The sequence below is a fragment of the Apis laboriosa genome, unplaced genomic scaffold (genome assembly GCF_014066325.1).
Source record: "Apis laboriosa isolate Shangri-la unplaced genomic scaffold, ASM1406632v1 scaffold9_cov152, whole genome shotgun sequence".
NCBI lineage: Eukaryota > Metazoa > Arthropoda > Insecta > Hymenoptera > Apidae > Apis > Apis laboriosa.
Window position 1 is genome coordinate 233,116 of NW_025224966.1, and position 17,391 is coordinate 250,506.

Here is a 17,391-nt window from a genome sequence, read left to right on the forward strand (position 1 = left end):
TGTTTGTCGGTGCAATTAATAATCTATCTTACTGTGTAAAATACATCATTTCCATATTCTATATATCAAGGATAAGTAGAAGTTTTTTGAAAGTAAATCAGAATATTTTATTTTTATCTATTTTTAGATATAACGATGCATATGAATTAGTAGAGTACAAAAAGTTATATTTTTTTCAAAACAAGGCAATTATTTACATCATATTGCAAGTACAGGATTTCATACATACGAAGGATGTAATAGATATACAATTATTTATGATGGAATATGAAACTTTGAAGAATAGTTAGGCTGCAAGATTTGCGTAAAGTTAAGAAAAAACAAATTTTAACGATGTACATATAATAGAATAACTCAATTATTTGAATACGCGTTAACAAAGAAATTCTAACAAAATAAATTATACATTTGTCTACAATTGTTTGTATATATTTACAAAGATGTTCTATTCCATGTTATCTAAGCAAATTAACACATTGCGTTTGGTTTATAAGCATGTAATATAACTATTATTATTATTATTTATTATTATTAAAATAATAGAGCTATAATGCGATAAATCTAATAATAAAAAAGAATTTTGGAACGCAATGTGTTAATAGGTATATATGCAGAGCTGAGCATTAATCAAAGTTACATTTTTTTTTTTTTTTTGTTTTGACACTATACTATAATGACTAACAACATTATACTTTTTTGTTATTTTTTACTATAAAAAGAGGAAACGTTTTTTTTTTTTTCATTGCTTAAACAAAACATTAAAATCACAGATTCACGATCATATTCATTAAAACTAGAAATTATTAAATACGTGTATTACTTTTCGATCGACACCGTTTTTGAAAATCGTGCCTCCATTAGCTATATTGTTGCCTGAAATGAAAAACGATTAAGATCGATGGTTTATGAATGATCGAAATAAATATATAATCTTACGTTCTAATCGACTTACAGTAATTTTTTCTAATATAGTTTCCGCTGGTTTATCCTTCCGAACGAGTTCTTTTGGACTTGGTTTAATCGGCGTATATTTTTCTTCCTCCAGTTCACCTTTTTTCTCCGGACTTTTCAAAGCATTTTGCGCTTCTATCCTTTTACGATTTAAAAATGCCATTCCATGCACTCGAAGATGTTTATCCACAGCTGCCTTATCCTCGAAAACTGCCATACAAACGTGGCATTGATTCGCTTCGATGGACTTCCCACCAGTTTCAAGATCGTCGACGTTATCAGGGGCGTATAACGTATTTTGCGCCATGTACGTGATAGGATCCTCTATCCCATGGAACGCTTTCAGATGCATTTGCAGACTAGGCGCAACCACAAAATTATCCCCACATTCCAAACAAACCAAATATCGGCCTTTTATTCTGTGATTAGAAGCGATATGCTCTCTCAAATTTGCCATATTCGAGCAACGTTGATCACATTTTTTACATCTAAAATTACCCTCGCTATCCTCGGCCGTTACTTGTTTCACGCACAGTCCAAGTCCCGTAAAATTTGCGTGTTTCCCGTCGGTATATTTTTTTGGATTCCATCGTCGTCTTCTTTTCGCATTCGATATAGAATTGTCCGATTTGCGTTTCTTGTTATCCAACAATTCCTTGTAACCTCCGTTAATGAATTCTGGCGATATACGTAACAAATTTGTAGTGATCGTCGATAATTTACATTCTTGCGAATGTTTGGTCTGAAAGTGATTACTTATGATAGATTTCGATGTATTTATTAATTCTCCGCATAAATGGCACGAAAAATTGAATATCTCGTTCAAATTGGTTGGACAGTTTAGAGCAATTCGTCGAGGAATTTTCGGATTGCGTAAAAACACGGTCGCTTTTCCTCCTTTGGTCGACTGTCCGATCTTCTTCGATCGATTCGATTCGAATACGTGTGAAGGAATTCTAGCAAGCGGAGGAGGTTTCAAGATTGATTCGTCGCATTGTTTTTGAACTTGGCTTTCGCTCTCTCTCGTCTCTACTTCCATTGATTTCATTTTATCCTTTTCGCGTGATATTTCTTTTTTCAAATTGTCATTTGTACTCTGCATTTTGATCATTTTCGGAACAATATCTCGTTGAAACGAGTCAACGTCCAATATATCTGAAATCGATTTATCATCCCGCTGTATGTAATCGCTACTATTTTCTTTCGATTCTATTTTTATCGTAGTTGTTGCATTTTCTTCCAATGTAATTTCCGTCCTCGAATTTTCGATCCTTTTGATTATTTTGTTTTGCTCCATTTCTTCGTTTCCCTCCTTCATTTTTGTAAATTTTGTCCCAATTATCTCGGCTTCCTCGTGTTTCGAACTATCCGATACCGAGTCGGCCATCGACCTGACATCGAGTATCTTCGGTATAGTTTTGCTCAATTTTGAAACAGAAAATTCTGAATTAACAATTTTGGAACATTGGGGGGCAATGTCGTCATTTATCATTTGATCGTTCGTTCCTTGAGTCGTTCCATTTTCAAATACCTCGGACGTGATAGTTCTAGCATTTATAATCTTAGGCATAACAGTCCCGTCCTCGCAAGATTCCGCGTTTGCGTTCGTGAATTTATTCTGTTGCAAATTACTCTTCAACAAATTTGCCGCGTTTTCTACTTGCAAAACGTTCAACAACACCTCGTGACTTATAAGTTCCTTTAAACGCGTTACGTGCCCACTTTGCAAATGGGACATAATTCGTTTCGGTTCTACGTGAATAAACATACAGAATGGACATTTAAACCATATTAATCTTTGCACGACTAGATGCTTCTCCATGTGCAACATGTAATCTTCGCAACGTACGATGCATCGTCCAATTTTGCACAATACCAGCCTTATAGGATGATAATCATCCCCATCCAAATGTTTATCTTTATGATGTTTCATGTATTCGGAGTACGAGGGCAAAACGATGTAACATTTATCGCAAACTATTTTATTGTGACTGTGCATAATAGCAAAATGTTTAGCGACAGATTCCATATCTTGAAAACCATCTATTTCGCAAACCTTGCAACCGAGGACACGTTTTTTCAGCGTATGAAAACAAGTGGTCCACGTATGAACCTCTAACGATTTAAATGTCGTAAATTTACGATAACAATCGGGGCATAAATACGGTTTTTCTTTATCGTGAAATGTTTGATGAGCTACGAAACGCGTTGAATTACCTTGGTATGTTTGACATTTGTGACACACGTGCCTGTAACAAGAACAATAAATATCGTTTTCCGCAGGTTTCGAGAATCCTGGAACATAATACTTGGGTTTTGTAATTTTATTACACGCTTTGCAAATAGGTTTTTCGTTCGTTTGTCGATACTCCGATTCCCATTCGTTCAATGGTATATCTTTTTCCTCCGTTTCATCGCTCGTTTCGGTGCACTTATCAATGCAATGTTTCAACACGGTTTGCAAGATGTGAACGGCTTTCAAATTTTCTTTGATCACATTATCGGTTACGAAATTCATCACTCTCGATATTTCTTCCCCGATTTCTTGTAAATGATCATAACGTTTCTTTAGTTCGAAATAAGGAAGATGAAAAAATTCATTTAACATTTCTTCTTTACATTTCGTTATCATCGTAGATGTGTCAACAATAGTATAAATTGGCTTCTGGTTAAGAAATTTTACATCGAGATACAAGTTTTGATCCTCCCCTTTATGGAATGATAAACTTTCAAACGAATTGTTCGTATTTTGTACATCAATGCCAATATCTTTATGTTCAATATTTAAGAAAGATACATCGGCCTTTTGAGAACATTTCACCGACGAAGAGGATTGTTTGGAATTAACATCGCAACTCGAACTACTTGATAATTCCGACGGAGATGGTGAAGGTGTTAAAGGGGAAATATCACTATTAAATGAATTTATTTTTTCCTGATTTGATATATTTTCTATTTCAGTGGAATTTAAGGGTATCAATGGTGGAATACCATTTGTAGATTTTGATTGCATCGTTCCTCCTACATCTTTTATCGCCGCTACTCCCTTGGTATTTTTTAAATTTTTAGCGGAACCTGATGATTGTTTAATAATATATTTCCGCCCATTTTGATATACAATTTTGTTCGATAAAGCTCGTCCTTTGCTTTTATTGGCCTCACTTTGATTTTTCGATTTAGAAATATTTTTATTGTAATCTTTGTTAATTTGCAAAAGTTTCTCATTTTCTAGATTTTTTTTCATTTCTAACAATTTCTCATTGTCATCAGGTACTAAGTGAACTACTGTTTTAGAGTGTGACTCTTTATTATTATGAATAGTTGCATTATCAGAAGTTTGTCCTATAAAAACAATCTTTTTGTTGTTGATTATGTGAGACGGTAATTGATTAATAATTGTATTGATATCAACGTGCTTTTTGCTTTGAAACGTGACAACTTTTTGACCAGAATTGAACGAATGTACATTTTGTTTAAATTTATCTAACTTATTTTTGCATGTATCCGTTTTTGTTGCACGAGATGGCTCAGATTGCAGTTTAGATAATGGTTCTACTATTAATAAATTATTGAGAAGTGTTTTATTCATCTTTTTGTCGGAGTCTATTTCTACGATATTGCTTTCTGTGATTATTTTAATCGGTGTACTATTATTAGATTTATGCGTTAGATTCTTCGATGAAGATTGTTTATTAGTAGGATATTTTGATAAATCTTTAACATCGCGTTTAGGTGTTATCATAGTATTGCCATATGACATAACCATATTGGGTGAAATACAATTTAATTGTGTTATTTTATTCCTTTTAAATTTATTAGTAACCATATTTGATGATTGAAGAGTAGCGGAATCTTGCATTGATTTTACGGAAACTGTTATATTTCTTTTTTTCTTAGTATTTAATGGAATTTCAGGTTCAAAACACTTTGATGTAGGCCCACAATCAACAAAAGTAATATCGTTTATCGTGCAAGGACTGTCTTCATTTTCGATCACACTTTCATCGGAGATGGAGACTATGGTATCTGTAGAAGATGGGCTCGCCCTTTTATCAACATTTTCAACAGAATCAAGTATTTCAATATCGGAATACATGTTACTATTTTTAGATGTAGAATGAACAGAATTCAATATAGAAAACTGCTCATCTATTGGTATTTCTAATGGCTTAAAGTGAAACCGACCTTTATAACCTTTAAGAATAAGAGTAATTGGATTATTGCTATCTCCTCCTAATTGCCACCAATTGTTAGTAATGGTTTTATCTTTTAACCAATCCATTATATGAACTTTTATTATAAATGTATGCTCCATGAGTGCTTCGCAAGTTACATCTATTTCAGGATTCCAATCATTTATATTTGTTGGTATAGGCATTAACATTAAATCACCCATGTATACCAAATTTACATTATGGGTTTTCAAATGTGCAAAAAATTGACATTGATTGTAAAAGACTCTTATTACCCCAAATTTTTGACTTTTACGTAAGCCTCTACTTCTTAAATATAAACGTTTCTCACGATCTGATTGCACACATGTCGAACATAATGTACCTTCTATAGAACTATGTTTACAATCGGTCACAAAACAATGTTGACACCAATATCCCAATATCCAACTTTTCCTTGCAATATGATCTTCCAAACTGCTTCGAAAATGAAAGCTAATAGAAAACGAAATTTCTATGTTAAATTTTTATTTCTTATTAATAATTAATCTTATTATGAATTAAATTAAATTAATTATAATTTATTGCTTCGTATACATCAATTTTATATAATTGTATTTATAAAAGAAAAAATATATTATTAAATAATAAAAAATGTATCAATAAATGTATCAATAAACTCACCAGTCTTTGCACTGTGTACACATATATAGTGTCTCACATTCTGGAACATGTTCCTTCAAAGAGGGGGGTGGTACTGTTGGCACATAAGGCTGTTTATGTGTTATAAAAACAGCATTTTTCACTGCTGTATAATATTTGACACCCCATCTAGTTTCAATTCTCCTATTCTTTCGTAGCTTTGGCATCAGACTTTACTTATTACGTATCACAGAATTCAGAGTATCTTACACATAAAATCCATAAGCATCAAATTGATACTTGAAAATTCATAAATAGAAATATGACTTTGATATGAGCTATTGTAATTACACAATTACTTATTACAATATGTTATAAAGATGGTAAGATATTATAATTTCTACTAATAGAGATAGAGAGTAATAATGTCTTCTGTTCCAATTATCATATACTTTTTTATAACATATAATGAATGCTATGAAATACTATAGATATAAAGAGCACTGTACAAAATTTATTCACAATTGTGTCACAAATTTCACTATTAATTATTTTTTATAGCATAAAATTTATTAACACAACTCAAGATATTGTTCATCACAAAACCACCATATTCAGCCATGATATGTTTTGCTGTTTGCAGTTCGTCGGTAAAACAGAATTGTTAGTACGGCAAAATTAATAAAGTAATACATATATATTAGAAAATGATGTCCACATTTAATAATAAATAAGATTATTAAACATTTTTTGTTTATTAAAACTAATATTTTGATTCTTGATATATATTTTATATCATTATATCATTTTCGTAGAATATTATAATTATAACCATTGAAAAAATTATATTTTTTTTTTCATCAAATTGAATTATAAACAATTATAAATTCTTAAATCTTTATAAAATCACATTAAAAAATTATATTCAAAAACTTTTGTTAATAAATATAATTTATATTTAAAATATAATTACATGTCTTCACATAAGTAGGTTAAATTTGTCTGAATGACAAGAATAAAGAGATTGATTATAATATATTTTTATTACTTTTATTATTAATAATTTTGAAATGATAATCTCTTTTATTATTTTTATCAGTTAGGATTATATTCTTAATTCTATGACTTAACAAATTAGTCATGTTTTCATCAATGAAATTATATTTTATTTATTATATTTATTTTCACTATAAAAAATGTTGGCTGAACTTTAACCAAAACATTTTATGATATATGTCAACTCATGTATGTATAATAATATATATATATATTGTATTGTATTATATATATATATATATATATATATATATATATATATATGTATTAACTATTATTATATTATATTATTTTGTAAAATAAAAGTAAATCATAAATAATATACATTAAACTCATATATATATATATATATATATATACATTCATTACATTAGTAATTCATTACATTTTATATTGTAAATTATAAAATAATTTTGAAAATTATTTGCAACAATATTTCAAAATAAAATAATTTCAAAAACATATATATATTTTTTTAAATAAACGTTATCTATATAAATATTCTAACCATGAATCATTTCTTATATATAAATCACTAGATATATATAGTTTTAGTATATGATGTAAAATGAAATAAAAAGAATATTTCATTTATATATAAAGTATAATAAATTTAATATAAATTAAAATTGATATGATAAAAATGTAATAAGAAAAATTATTGTTAATAATATCATATTAAATAATTTATATTTTATAATTTAATTATAAGCTGTATTACTAAATTGTGTACATAAATTATATACAATCACATATTATTAATATTTTATATAAAATATTTGAATAAGTTGAAAATAATCTTTGAAAAATAATTTAGTGAAATGGCCAACCTGCATTTTACCAACCTACATTAAGATTTTATATAGTACATACTTTTCTTTATTTTCAGAAAGTAAATACAAAAATCACTACGGGTACGGATAAGCGCCATTGTAAGAACAGGTAAGTTATATAAAAGAAGAAAATGTCGTTCCATCAATTTAGTGCTTTTACTGGCCGTTTAAAACAATCCACCCAATTACAAGCTCTTTATCCTTTAGTGAGTAATTAATAATAAAAATTAAACAAAATCTTTAATAGAATTGAAAATCGAATACTTCGTTTTAATTATTAATTAATAAGATTTAATAGAGAACATATTATTTTTTTTTTATCATATATTTTAAAGGAATTTTAAATGTTAAATAATGAAACTATACTTTTACATAACATATATAACAAAAGTTTAAAAATATTATTATTATATGAAAAATTTTAAGTATATATAGTAAATTTGCAAATACTTTGCAAATTTGTTTATTGTATTTGTAGTGTAATATGTAATAATATTATTGTATAATATTATATAAAATATATTTAATAATTAATATTTACAGTCTCCAAAACCATTAGAAAAAATAGAAGCACCAAAAATGATGTTTGATTCTATTAAAACTAAGATAGCATCTACATCTAATTCTATCTCTAGAAATCATTCTACAATACCTGAAAAAATGAAAAAATTACAACAAGAATGGCAGGTATGTATAATATATATTTTTTTAACAAAATTATATTGATAAAATAAATATAATAAATAATAAATTATATATTTAATTATAGGCTGATTTATCAAAACCAACATTTCTTTTACGAGGCACATCAGATCTAATAATTTATCGTCTAACTATTGCAACAACCTTAATTGGTTTTGTTGTTAATCTATATTATTTAAATGAACTTCGATTGAAATTTCGATAAAATGTTTCTATGTTTAATATAGAAATGTATAGGAATAATATATATATATATTGTAAAAAATACATTATTGTTTTATGGTAATTATGGTAATTATATCCTGAAGTCATATTATAAATAAATAATTAAATGTATTTATTAATTATATCCTATCTTTAAATTTTCTTTCTAAATTATATGTAATTAATAATTTAAATTATTATTTATATAAAACAATTTTAAAACTTTATTATGTTTTATATAATTGTAAATATATATTATTATTAACTATTATTACAGATGATATATAAAATAGATCATTTAGATAATCAATAGATAACATTTAATTATATATATTAAATTATACTCGTAGATTGCTATAAATAGTATACTTGTATTGAATTAAAAATTTTTTATTGCAACATAAAGAAAATAATTTCAATTTATAAGATTTTTTTAATTATTACATAAAAATAAATTTAAATACTATAGAAATACTAAAGAATACTAAAGAAATTTTAATACTATTAAAGAGATATTTATTTCTATATATTTTTAATATATAATTATAAATACCAATATTGTAATATAAAGAAAATATCGATATTTTAATTTATTATTATTATTATTAATCGATTATTAAATATCGATTTAGTCATTTAAACAAAAAAAGAGAATAAAATTAATCGGATATTGAAAACGGTCTTTTGAAGATATAAATTTTGCAGAATAAATATAGATAAAAAAGAAAATAATAAGAGAAGGACGAAGATAGAATAAAATTATTGAAATCAGGATTTTTTCCAAAGTATCGTAAATAAAAGTCGTAAAAAGGAATAAAACTCATAGAAAATAGAGAGAAGGATAGAAATAGAAATTATAAGACAAGAATTGTCATTTTTGAATGTTAAAAATATTTCTTTAAATAAATAGAATAAAATAGAATACTCAAAAAGTATTTTGACATTAATTCTTTTTTTTTTCTTTATTCTTCTCTTATAATTTCTCTTATAATTTTCTTTATCCATCTTTCTAATCTTAACTTAGTTTTTGCGGTATCCTAGAGATGGCGTTGATTTCTCAAATTTTTATTTTTCTTTCACTATTTACTCTCCTTGTCTTACTTTTGACGCGTAATTATGTGACAAATTTTGCCTGCATGTTGTCTATGATTGATCTCGTGATTATATGAAATGTCATTGATACGGAAAGAATTTTAAAAAAATTATTAATATTGAAAAAAAAGTTTAATATTTATAAATCAGTATTTATTCAAAATGGATGAAAATATTCCAATTGTAGTATTTCATCCTATTATTTCTTCTATACAAAAGATTGCTCTTTATGAAACAAAATCTGTAAGATTGTTTTATAAATATTTTATAAATAAGTATTTTAAATATTTTTAAAAATAAATATATAATATTTATGAATATTTCAGAGATTTTATTTGATGGGATCAAATAATACTTTAACACGATTTCGAGTATTGAAAATAGATCGTATGGAATCTAAAGAATTAGTTGTTGTAGATGATAAAAGAGAATATACTCAAGATGAAATAAAGGATCTTGTAAATATGATAGATATGGGTAACCGTACACGTGCTGGACAAAGAAATAATGTTGGTGGAGTTGCCAGAATTGTTTCAGCTTTTGGAATTGTTGGTAAGTAGTATTTTGTTTAGTTATTTCTTTTTCATATAAAATTTCAATGCACATATTTGCTTTCACAATATTAAAAATTTTTATATTTTATAATAATTATGAATATCATATAATTATAAAATAAAATATAAAAAAAATAATAATTTTTACACATATATTGATACTTTGTATTTCTTATTAGTATACAATTATATTGCAATGCTAATATAATTTAAGTTTTTTTATATTGCATGATTTATTTTTTTGGATATGCATGTTGATTGTATTCTAATATTGGACATACAAAATAATATATATATATATGTAGTAATACTGGAATAAAACTATTGCTGAAACATTATATAAGACTTAGTTTCTATATATATTTGCTTGCTAACAAAGGCAGCATTCACAAAGAATCTACGACTGACAATGGTGTATCAAAAGAATCTGAACACCAAGAATGTCAGAAACCATTGCATAAACCAACTCAAACTAAATTCACCTGGAAAACAATGTGGCAGAGAGACATTTTTCCTCGTCTAATACCAGCTTTTGGTCTTCTTGGTAAGGACCATTGACTTTAATATTCAATCAAATGTCATTCGAAACAAAATAATTTTTAACAAAGTATTTAATGATTATTTATTAAACGATTATTTAAATTATTTAAATTTAAATGTTATACAATTAAATTTATATTACATGGAATATAATAAGAAAATAGAAATATATTATAAATGTGATAATAATCATTATCTGTGATATTTTTCTTTATAATAAATTATAAAATTGAGAATTTAATATTTAAAAACTTTTGTATTAAAATAAATTTTTATCGATATATATGAATATTGTGATATTAATGTTACATCAATATAAATATATTATATATAAAATATATTATAGCATGTACATGTTTTTAGCATAGTATAATATAAAATTAAATTTGCATGTCATTTTATTTAATATTAGAAAATTATGCATGTTATATATATATAACACTTTCAATGTTATGATACATAAAATTAAAAAATTTATGTATATTTTAATAAAATAATTAATATTAAGAAATTAATTTTTTAGGTTTTGTACGTTTCTTGGAAGGATATTATATAATTTTGGTTACTAAGCGACGTAAAGTGGCTGTAATTGGTCATCATACAATATATAAAATAGAGGATACTTCAATGATCTATATTCCAAATGATACTATTCGTGTTTTTCATCCTGATGAACAAAGATATGTAAAGATGTTTCAAAGCATAGACCTCAGTAGCAATTTTTATTTTAGTTATTCTTATGACTTAACTCATACTTTACAAAATAATATGACCCCACCAAAACATATTAAACCTGATATTTTTTATACAAATGCCAAAGATTTAAATCACACAGACAATAGTGATGCTGAAGATGCAGAAGATTTTTTTAATATATGGGCATTTAAAAAAAATTGGAATAATAGGTTTGTTAATTAATTAATAATTAATTAATAATTTGTAAAAATTAATTATTTAATAATATTGATTATCTATATATATATATATATTTTTTTTTTTTTAACAGTACAGAAAAGTATGTTGATTATGGGATACGAAGTAATCCACATCGTCGATTTGTATGGAATTCACATTTATTAAAACCAGTAGAAAAAGATTTGCATCGTGACTGGATTTTATATGTTACACATGGTTTTATTGGTCAATCAAATGTTAGTATTTTTGGAAGATCTATGTATGTAACTATTATTGCCAGAAGAAGTAATAAGTATGCAGGTACCAGATTCTTGAAACGTGGAGCAAATTTTGATGTATATATAATTAAATTTTATATATATATATATATGTATGTATGTATGTATGTATATATATTCCAATTATTATTATTGAAAAATAATTTTATTAATGAAGGGAGATGTTGCAAATGAAGTAGAAACAGAGCAAATTGTTCATGATTCTGGAGTAAGTTCATTAAGTAAAGGTCGTTTTAGTTCTTTTGTTCAAATGCGTGGATCAGTTCCTGGACATTGGAGCCAGGATGTTAGTAAAATGGTTCCAAAACCTACCATTACTTGTGATTTAGCCGATCCTTATGTAGAAACAGCAGGTATGAAAAATAATAAATTATTATTTAAGTTATATTTTTCTCCAATAAAAATTAAATTTTATCATTAAAAAAAAATTCAGGTGCACATTTTAATCAACTTCTAAGAAGGTATGGTTCTCCCATTATAATTCTTAATCTTGTTAAGAAACGTGAAAAAAAGAAACATGAAAGTACATTAAGTGAAGAATTATGTATGGCTGTTAAATATTTAAATCAATTTTTACCTCCAGAACATCATATTCAATATATAAGTTTTGATATGGCTCGAATGAACAAAAGGTATAGTTATGTTATTTTATACTTTAATAGATAAAAATATCAATGTGAAAATATAAATTATAATAATATAAACCTTTTAGAAAAAAGTTTAATGTTATGGCGCGATTGGCAAATATAGCGCATAATGCAGTTTTGAAAACTGGTATTTTTCAATCGCAAAGTCCATATTATAGTCAGAGAAATTTATTTTCCCCTCAATCTAATTATAATAAAAAATATTATAAAATTAATTCAAACATGATTTTCTCATTCAATATGCATGATGTTCAAAATTATACAAATATTTTAACTGAGAATAATAATGATTTGTCTCATGCTTGTGATATTAATTCTAAGTTCATCAAAGAGAATAAATATAATGGATTAAATTATATAGAAAATAGAGTAAGACAATACTTTGATAAAAGGGGTACATTACAAACTGGTATTATTAGAACAAATTGCGTTGATTGTTTAGATCGTACAAATACAGCTCAATTTGCAATAGGAAAATGTGCTTTAGGATTCCAATTGTGCGCCTTAGGTGTATTGGAATCTCCTAAATTAGAATTCGACTCTGATTGCGTGAGAATGTTAGAGGAATTATATGAAGATCATGGTGATACATTAGCATTACAATATGGTGGTTCTCAATTAGTGCATAGGATAAAAACTTATAGGTAAGATTGTATTATATATATATATTTTTAATCATATAATAAAAATATATATTAATGGTATGATTTAGAAAAACTGCACCATGGACTAGCCAGGGTAATGATATTATGCAAACTCTCAGTAGATATTATAGCAATACGTTCAGTGATCAGGAAAAACAACATACAATTAATTTATTTTTAGGTAAATATAATATATATATATATAATCAAATAGAATCAAAAAGATAAAAATACTAAATAAAATTTATATATAGATATTGATATAGATATATTGATTTATGTAGATATATATATATTTTGATACAAATATTGCTTATAGGTTTATTTATACCCGAAGAAGGAAAACCTCCAATTTGGGAACTTTTAACAGATTATTATCTTCATCATAAACCAGCTTGTCATTATTCTCGTAGAACAAAGCTTTTAACTCAATGGTGGGATAATACTGTGTTAAAATGTCTTCCATACGCGTTAAATGAAATAACGAAAACATGTTCAGAAATAATACAAGTTCAAAATTCAATGGAGGAAATGATCGATGTTTATTATGATTACCATAGGTATTAAAATCTTATGAATCTTGTGAATATAACATTATAATTCATGTAAAACTTTTGAATTAATTTTTGCAGGCCATATGAATTATCTTTACTTTCCGAAATTTACGCATATAAAATTAGTCATTCCGTTAGAGATTTTATGCCGCACTTTACAACTAGTTTTAGTCCATTTGTAGTACGAATACGACCAGGTAGAAGAAGAGAAGAAACTGGTAATAAAAATTTAAATATGAAAAATCCTTCAATGACTGGGCAAAGTAGTACCAGTAGTACGACATCAAGTGCAAGGTAAAAAGAAATATAAAAATCAAATAATTTTTTTAAATGTTAATTCTATGCACGATATTCTATAGTTCTAGCGATGATTCAAGTTCGGACGAGGATGAAAATCATCAACATAATAATGATTCTCAGTTCATTATTTCGAAAGAAAATTCGGAATTTACATCTTTTGAATCATTATTTCCATCTATGAAAGAAGTGTATGGTACTCAACCTGAATATCCTAAAAGAAATGATGTGATATTGTATAAAAGGTAATAATAATTTACTTTTATAAACATCATAGAATATTATTTTAATGTATTTTTAATAGATTTGCATTGATTGGGCGTAATGCAACATATCCCTCAGATTACATGAAAGTACGATTAAAATTAACTCAACAGGTATCATTTCCTGAAGCAAAAATTATTGTAATCCAATTACCGACGGTAAAGAAATCTAATATAAATATATACGAACAATATGTTAAAAGAGCTAAGGTAAGCATAATAAGTTATTACTAGTATGCAAAGCAATTATACAACATTAAAATGATATATATTATTTAGGTAGGCGGTTCTTTACCAAATTCCAATGATATTAATTTGTACGAAAATTATACAAAACAACAGCAATTATTAAAACTAATATATCCAAATTAAGTACGTGTAATTAAATTTGTTTTATTTTTATAAATATATTCATATAAATTAATATATAATAAGGCAATAAAAAAATTTAATCACATTCTTATGTACGTTTTATTAAAACCATCTTTTAGAGAAGAGATACATTTGTAAAAATGAGTAAGTAGAAATTAAGTAGAAGTATATAGTTTACTTCAGTTTCTTCTTTGGTCGAATATTGTTTGTATGCCCACATTTCTTTTTACGACAATTCGTTGCACGTGGATGAAGGCGTGCATAACACTTTCTACAAATCATTTTATCACAATTATATTTCTGTGCAAGAATACGTAAAGTAGGTTCAATTACACCACCGCGAAGTCGAAGAACAAGATGTAAGGTGGATTCTGTTTAAAAACACAAGATAATTATTATTCTGGATTATGAAATGAAAGAAAAAATTAATTTTTTCTTAATTTTAAAATCGTACAATACCTTTTTGAATATTATAGTCCGATAAAGTACGTCCATCTTCTAATTGCTTTCCAGCAAAAATAAGACGTTGCTGATCAGGTGGTATTCCTTCTTTATCCTGAATTTTAGCTTTCACATTTTCTATAGTATCTGATGCTTCTACTTCAAGAGTGATAGTTTTACCCGTCAAAGTTTTCACAAATATCTGCATCGTGGTATACCTATTTAAAAGAAAGATCGTACACTTAATAAAAAATCATAATGCGAAGTAAAGAAATACAAAATTACACATTATTTACTAGGCAAGATCGTTAAGATGACAATTAATTTTTTATATTCCCAATTTCTTAAGTATCTATGATTTTTTAGTGTTAAGTTTAATAAAATATGTAGAAGTGACTAGAAAATTTCACAACAGACATTTCGTTTATAAACGTGTGTTCTAGCAACGTATCGTATTGCAGTTGTTTTTGGAACCCTTTTGTTTAATTGTTCGATTATATAATATTTCATCGATAAACGATATTAATTTAATTTACAGACAATTTATATGTTACAAGAAGATTTTAGATCATAAAATCTCTAAAAGATATCGAATTCTTACCGTTAGAAGAGCATGCATGCCACGAAAACAACCTCAAAAGACTTTGCAATGGCAGCACTGTAACTTCCGTTCACATAGAGTCGATTATACTAGCCCTCTCGTGGTCAATAATTCTACTATTTCAAAAAAAATATGAGTAGAATTTATTTACTGTGTTTTATATAAAGTGTGTAATTATTGAAAATTTATATCATTAATGCAAATTTGAATGAATGTTAATCTATTGTGAATTATATTATTAATAACTGGTGATTCGTTATTTATCTTTTAAAAATTATAAAAATATTCAATTCTATTAAAATGAATTGCAAATATACATGTCATAAATGTCTAATCAAATAATTTCTTAAAAAAGATATAATATTTTATATACGTATAAAATATATAATATTATTATTAACTTTCATCAATAGTTTAATGACTTTGAATTATATGTTTTGAAAATGTTTTTTTATATTTTATGTACATAAAAGATATACATATCTTGCATTATTTATTACGTGGATTGCATTACAAACACATGTATAATATACGTGTGTATGCGTATATATTATAGTCAATATATATTTATTATTTTTTTTAAAAAAATAAAGATCATACCTTAAATCACGATTATAGATACAAATTTTAATGATAAATTTTAACCTAAATACTTATTAAAATTAAATTATTAAATTTTATATTACAATTTTAATATTGAATAGAAATAATTTATTATTCTATTTATTTATAAATAGGATAAATTTATACATACAATTCGTCGAATTTTTTATATTTTCTGTTTTTCATAGATATATGTACTCTGTGAATGCGTTTCATAAATTCGAATGAGTTTTGCAATACTCCAAAGAAGCATAAGAAGCTTTATGATATTCTACCACCTTGAATGCTTTTGCATTCATTGAACGAGAATCTCTTTATATTACCATTTTTATCGTGAGGCGACACGTTATAATAAAAAGATAGATAAGAAGAAATATGGAGAAAATCTAGTATAAATTTAATGAAAATAACGCGTATGAAATCATTGATACAACTCGATTATTACATTCTACACGCCACGTTGATTTAAAACGGAATGCTTCTTTATAAAATGGAATTTCTGTCTGTATAGTAATACAGTTTAGATGTAAACTATGTATATGCTTAGTAGATGAAATCGAGTAAACAACAAGTTTACTTTTATAATCCGTTCTGAGATTGCCTTATTGAGTGGTTTCGGTTTTTGTATAACGTTATTGAGAAGTTGTAAATCTCCATCGAAGTTTGTTATCGAAGTTTCCTCATTATAAATCCGGTGGTCGTTTTCTATATCGGAGCGAACACATCTCAATTCGTTGCATTGATCAACCGTGTTGTAGGAAGTTGTTTCGAGTTGTTGAACTCTGATAAAGTTAACCAGAATCTCAAGGCTATTGTGGAAATTGAACGGTAACTGGATTTAGGTTTAGATGGACCAGCTATGCTTGATAATGCGAATTAAAATGTTTTATACGAACAAAGAAAATGTTAATATAAGTATACAATATGGTGGAATATTCGATACTTTGTTACATAAAAAATAAAATTGTTACGATTGATTACGATATCATTTCGATTTTAAATCCACGTAAGTAGATGGAAAATTAATTTA

At 26.2% G+C, this 17,391-nt stretch overlaps 4 protein-coding genes across 7 annotated transcripts; 2 read left to right on the forward strand and 2 right to left on the reverse strand.

Annotated features, from left to right (window-relative positions):
• Positions 1-30: 30 nt before the first annotated feature.
• Positions 31-6,494, reverse strand: LOC122720071. Its single transcript, XM_043946521.1, has 3 exons — positions 5,808-6,494; positions 953-5,618; positions 31-873 (listed from the first exon to the last, which is right to left on the reverse strand). The coding sequence occupies exons 1-3, from the start codon at positions 5,990-5,992 to the stop codon at positions 862-864; spliced, it is 4,863 nt and encodes a 1,620-aa protein (XP_043802456.1). The 5' UTR covers positions 5,993-6,494; the 3' UTR covers positions 31-861.
• A 1,223-nt stretch (positions 6,495-7,717) lies between these two features.
• On the forward strand, positions 7,718-8,623 carry LOC122719951. Its single transcript, XM_043946241.1, has 3 exons — positions 7,718-7,860; positions 8,198-8,341; positions 8,424-8,623. The coding sequence occupies exons 1-3, from the start codon at positions 7,786-7,788 to the stop codon at positions 8,559-8,561; spliced, it is 357 nt and encodes a 118-aa protein (XP_043802176.1). The 5' UTR covers positions 7,718-7,785; the 3' UTR covers positions 8,562-8,623.
• Positions 8,624-9,669: 1,046 nt separating this feature from the next.
• Positions 9,670-14,976, forward strand: LOC122720090 (polyphosphoinositide phosphatase). Of its 4 annotated transcripts, none has more exons than XM_043946561.1 (14): positions 9,670-9,895; positions 9,979-10,204; positions 10,586-10,750; positions 11,270-11,651; positions 11,753-11,996; positions 12,097-12,292; positions 12,373-12,571; positions 12,652-13,230; positions 13,299-13,411; positions 13,550-13,790; positions 13,863-14,078; positions 14,144-14,326; positions 14,386-14,554; positions 14,624-14,976. In XM_043946561.1, the coding sequence occupies exons 1-14, from the start codon at positions 9,815-9,817 to the stop codon at positions 14,714-14,716; spliced, it is 3,087 nt and encodes a 1,028-aa protein (XP_043802496.1). In that variant the 5' UTR covers positions 9,670-9,814; the 3' UTR covers positions 14,717-14,976. The 4 variants fall into 4 exon arrangements, with proteins under 4 accessions (XP_043802496.1, XP_043802497.1, XP_043802498.1 ...); XM_043946562.1 differs by having other exon boundaries at positions 11,753-11,897; XM_043946563.1 differs by lacking the exon at positions 10,586-10,750 and having other exon boundaries at positions 9,671-9,895.
• Positions 14,797-15,840, reverse strand: LOC122720091 (ubiquitin-60S ribosomal protein L40). The gene is made up of 3 exons (XM_043946566.1): positions 15,759-15,840; positions 15,176-15,375; positions 14,797-15,087 (listed from the first exon to the last, which is right to left on the reverse strand). The coding sequence occupies exons 2-3, from the start codon at positions 15,363-15,365 to the stop codon at positions 14,891-14,893; spliced, it is 387 nt and encodes a 128-aa protein (XP_043802501.1). The 5' UTR covers positions 15,366-15,375; positions 15,759-15,840; the 3' UTR covers positions 14,797-14,890.
• Positions 15,841-17,391: the final 1,551 nt, after the last annotated feature.

What these genes read in the sequence shown, in the direction of transcription:
- LOC122720071 (XM_043946521.1), bottom strand. Translation starts at nt 5,992, where the DNA reads ATGCCAAAGCTACGAAAGAATAGGAGAATTGAAACTAGATGGGGTGTC. An exon ending in TGTACACAGTGCAAAGACTG is followed by an intron (nt 5,619 to 5,807) that starts GTGAGTTTATTG and finishes GTTTTCTATTAG; the next exon opens with CTTTCATTTTCGAAGCAGTT.
- LOC122719951 (XM_043946241.1), top strand. Translation starts at nt 7,786, where the DNA reads ATGTCGTTCCATCAATTTAGTGCTTTTACTGGCCGTTTAAAACAATCC. An exon ending in TACAAGCTCTTTATCCTTTA is followed by an intron (nt 7,861 to 8,197) that starts GTGAGTAATTAA and finishes TAATATTTACAG; the next exon opens with TCTCCAAAACCATTAGAAAA. An exon ending in AATTACAACAAGAATGGCAG is followed by an intron (nt 8,342 to 8,423) that starts GTATGTATAATA and finishes ATTTAATTATAG; the next exon opens with GCTGATTTATCAAAACCAAC.
- LOC122720090 (XM_043946561.1), top strand. Translation starts at nt 9,815, where the DNA reads ATGGATGAAAATATTCCAATTGTAGTATTTCATCCTATTATTTCTTCT. An exon ending in TCCTTATGTAGAAACAGCAG is followed by an intron (nt 12,293 to 12,372) that starts GTATGAAAAATA and finishes AAAAAAATTCAG; the next exon opens with GTGCACATTTTAATCAACTT. An exon ending in CATAGGATAAAAACTTATAG is followed by an intron (nt 13,231 to 13,298) that starts GTAAGATTGTAT and finishes GGTATGATTTAG; the next exon opens with AAAAACTGCACCATGGACTA.
- LOC122720091 (XM_043946566.1), bottom strand. Translation starts at nt 15,365, where the DNA reads ATGCAGATATTTGTGAAAACTTTGACGGGTAAAACTATCACTCTTGAA. An exon ending in GGACTATAATATTCAAAAAG is followed by an intron (nt 15,088 to 15,175) that starts GTATTGTACGAT and finishes GTTTTTAAACAG; the next exon opens with AATCCACCTTACATCTTGTT.